We start from the raw sequence: 2,500 nt of genomic DNA on the forward strand, positions 1-2,500 counted from the left end.
CTAATCAGAATATTCCAGTATTAATCTAGGTATATTAAAGACCTAGAGGTTGCGTTCCGAATCGCATACTCTTTCTTTTTTCTATTCTACATACTACATCCGACGATAAAAAGAATCTAGTTAGGATGCAGTAGGCATACTATTGGGACATACTTTTACTCTTTTATTTCATCATAACATTGCGCCTTGATCTTGCCTCTTGCTTTTATATCCGTCGCATCCCCGTTTGTTTTCATATGGAGGCTTCGTCGATGTGACGTCACTTCACGTGCGCAATGGATTGTGGGTCAGCATCGCCCCAAATAGGATGCAGTTTTCAACACTAACAATCTTGGCCGGATGAAGTAGGACATCCGGGTACTTCTAACCATCCTAAATCTGGCCACAAGAATCGGGACATCCTAAATCTTTTTTCTACATACTATATAGTAGAAAGTATGCGATTCGGAACGCAACCACAGTCTGATATGATTTCCATGGGCTTGTATGGGCGTCGATAGGATTTTGAGAGGGTGAAATGACAAATATCCAGAGGCTTAAAGCCCTACTTCACCGGTGGAAATATGAAGGTTTATTGAACTCTGAGATCCTATGTGTTACAAATGTGCAAACCTTTTTGAAATCGGTTCATCCTAGCCTGAGAAAAGGCAGAAAGAGTGTTTTATGGTCTCACTGTCTGAACCCTACATTTTACTAGTGTGACATCACACATGGTAAAAATGTAGGGTTAACAGGACAGCTGGGCCAAGGGAAGACTGAGGGAAGACTGAGGGGAGAAAAACCTCATTCATAATATTATAATAGTGATTTTATAATGATAGATTCCGGTTCCGTATGGGGGAAGTATTCCTTTAATTCTGTATCTCTGGCCTGTTTAAAAAGGTACAGTGTGTAATATCAGAATATTGAGCGCCATCTAGTGGTGAGATTCTAGATGTCAACGCTCCCTTGCTAACCCCTCACTTTAGAGTAGAATTTACAGAAGCTACGGTGGCCTTCAAGGACAAGAAGCTATATATAGTTACTAAAGATGGCATCATCCACCACTGCCTCAAGTCTTTCCACAATATCAAGTGATGAGGTGAAGATGTATTTAGTTATTTATTCTGTAGTACTTCTTCTTCTTCTTCTTGGTCTTCCGTTAATAGGTTTTCTTCCAGGAGCGGAGGTAGAGCTGGAATGGGATGAGGGGGTTTCTCTTCTGCAGACTCGGGGTGAAGACGTCAAAATCTGCCCGTCTCACCCTCTGCAGATAGTCCTCAAGCACCACCTGCAAACACAACAAACATTAATATTTTAAAAGATTATTTTTTTTGCATTTTCAAGCTTTATTAGACAGTACAGAGCTGAAATGGAGGGAGGGAGGGAGGGAGACAGAGAGAGAGAGAGAGACAGAGAGAGAGAGAGAGAGAGAGAGTAAGAGAGAGAGAGAGAGAGAGAGAGAGATGACCTGCAGTAAAGGTCCACGGGTCGGATTTGAACCCGCAACCACTGCAACGAAGGCCGGAGCCAATATGGTACGCGCTATGGTAGTAGGCTCTGTAAACAGGGTTAATACACAGCCTAGACTCTGTAAACAGGGTTAATACACAGCCTAGACTCTGTGAACAGGGTTAATACACAGCCTAGACTCTGTGAACAGGGTTAATACACAGCCTAGACTCTGTAAACAGGGTTAATACACAGCCTAGACTCTGTAAACAGGGTTAACACACAGCCTAGGCTCTGTAAACAGGGTTAATACACAGCCTAGGCTCTGTAAACAGGGTTAATACACAGCCTAGGCTCTGTAAACAGGGTTAATACACAGCCTAGGCTCTGTAAACAGGGTTAATACACAGCCTAGGCTCTGTAAACAGGGTTAATACACAGCCTAGGCTCTGTAAACAGGGTTAATACACAGCCTAGGCTCTGTAAACAGGGTTAATACACAGCCTAGGCTCTGTAAACAGGGTTAATACACAGCCTAGGCTCTGTAAACAGGGTTAATACACAGCCTAGGCTCTGTAAACAGGGTTAATACACAGCCTAGGCTCTGTAAACAGGGTTAATACACAGCCTAGGCTCTGTAAACAGGGTTAATACACAGCCTAGGCTCTGTAAACAGGGTTAATACACAGCCTAGGCTCTGTAAACAGGGTTAATACACAGCCTAGGCTCTGTAAACAGGGTTAACACACAGCCTAGACTCTGTAAACAGGGTTAATACACAGCCTAGGCTCTGTAAACAGGGTTAATACACAGCCTAGGCTCTGTAAACAGGGTTAATACACAGCCTAGGCTCTGTAAACAGGGTTAATACACAGCCTAGACTCTGTAAACCTCTTGTTATGTGTTCAAACTCACCGTCTGCAGAAAGGCGGCGGTGGCAGCTGCTGGAACTCTGTCACTAAACGATCGCGCCTAGAGGAGAGAGACAAGGAATCAATCATTCAATATGTGGAGGAATAGTCTTAAAGGTGCAGTGTGTAATATGACATCATCCAGAAAGTTCTACAAA

General features: G+C 43.3%; 1 protein-coding gene across 2 annotated transcripts in view; it reads right to left on the reverse strand.

Moving 5' to 3' along the window:
* Nucleotides 1-19: 19 nt before the first annotated feature.
* Nucleotides 20-2,500, reverse strand: part of ndufaf6 (NADH:ubiquinone oxidoreductase complex assembly factor 6) — a 15,085-nt gene continuing 12,604 nt past the window's right edge. For both annotated transcript variants that reach the window (XM_080053359.1, XM_080053358.1), the window contains exons 8-9: nt 2,347-2,403; nt 20-1,270 (exon numbers count right to left, since the gene is read on the reverse strand). In XM_080053359.1, coding sequence (XP_079909485.1) covers nt 1,142-1,270; nt 2,347-2,403 — 186 coding nt within the window. In that variant the 3' untranslated portion in view covers nt 20-1,141. The remainder of the gene's footprint in view (nt 1,271-2,346; nt 2,404-2,500) is intronic.

This window comes from Ammodytes marinus, assembly GCF_949987685.1.
Source record: "Ammodytes marinus genome assembly, chromosome: 25".
Taxonomy (NCBI): Eukaryota; Metazoa; Chordata; class Actinopteri; order Uranoscopiformes; family Ammodytidae; genus Ammodytes; species Ammodytes marinus.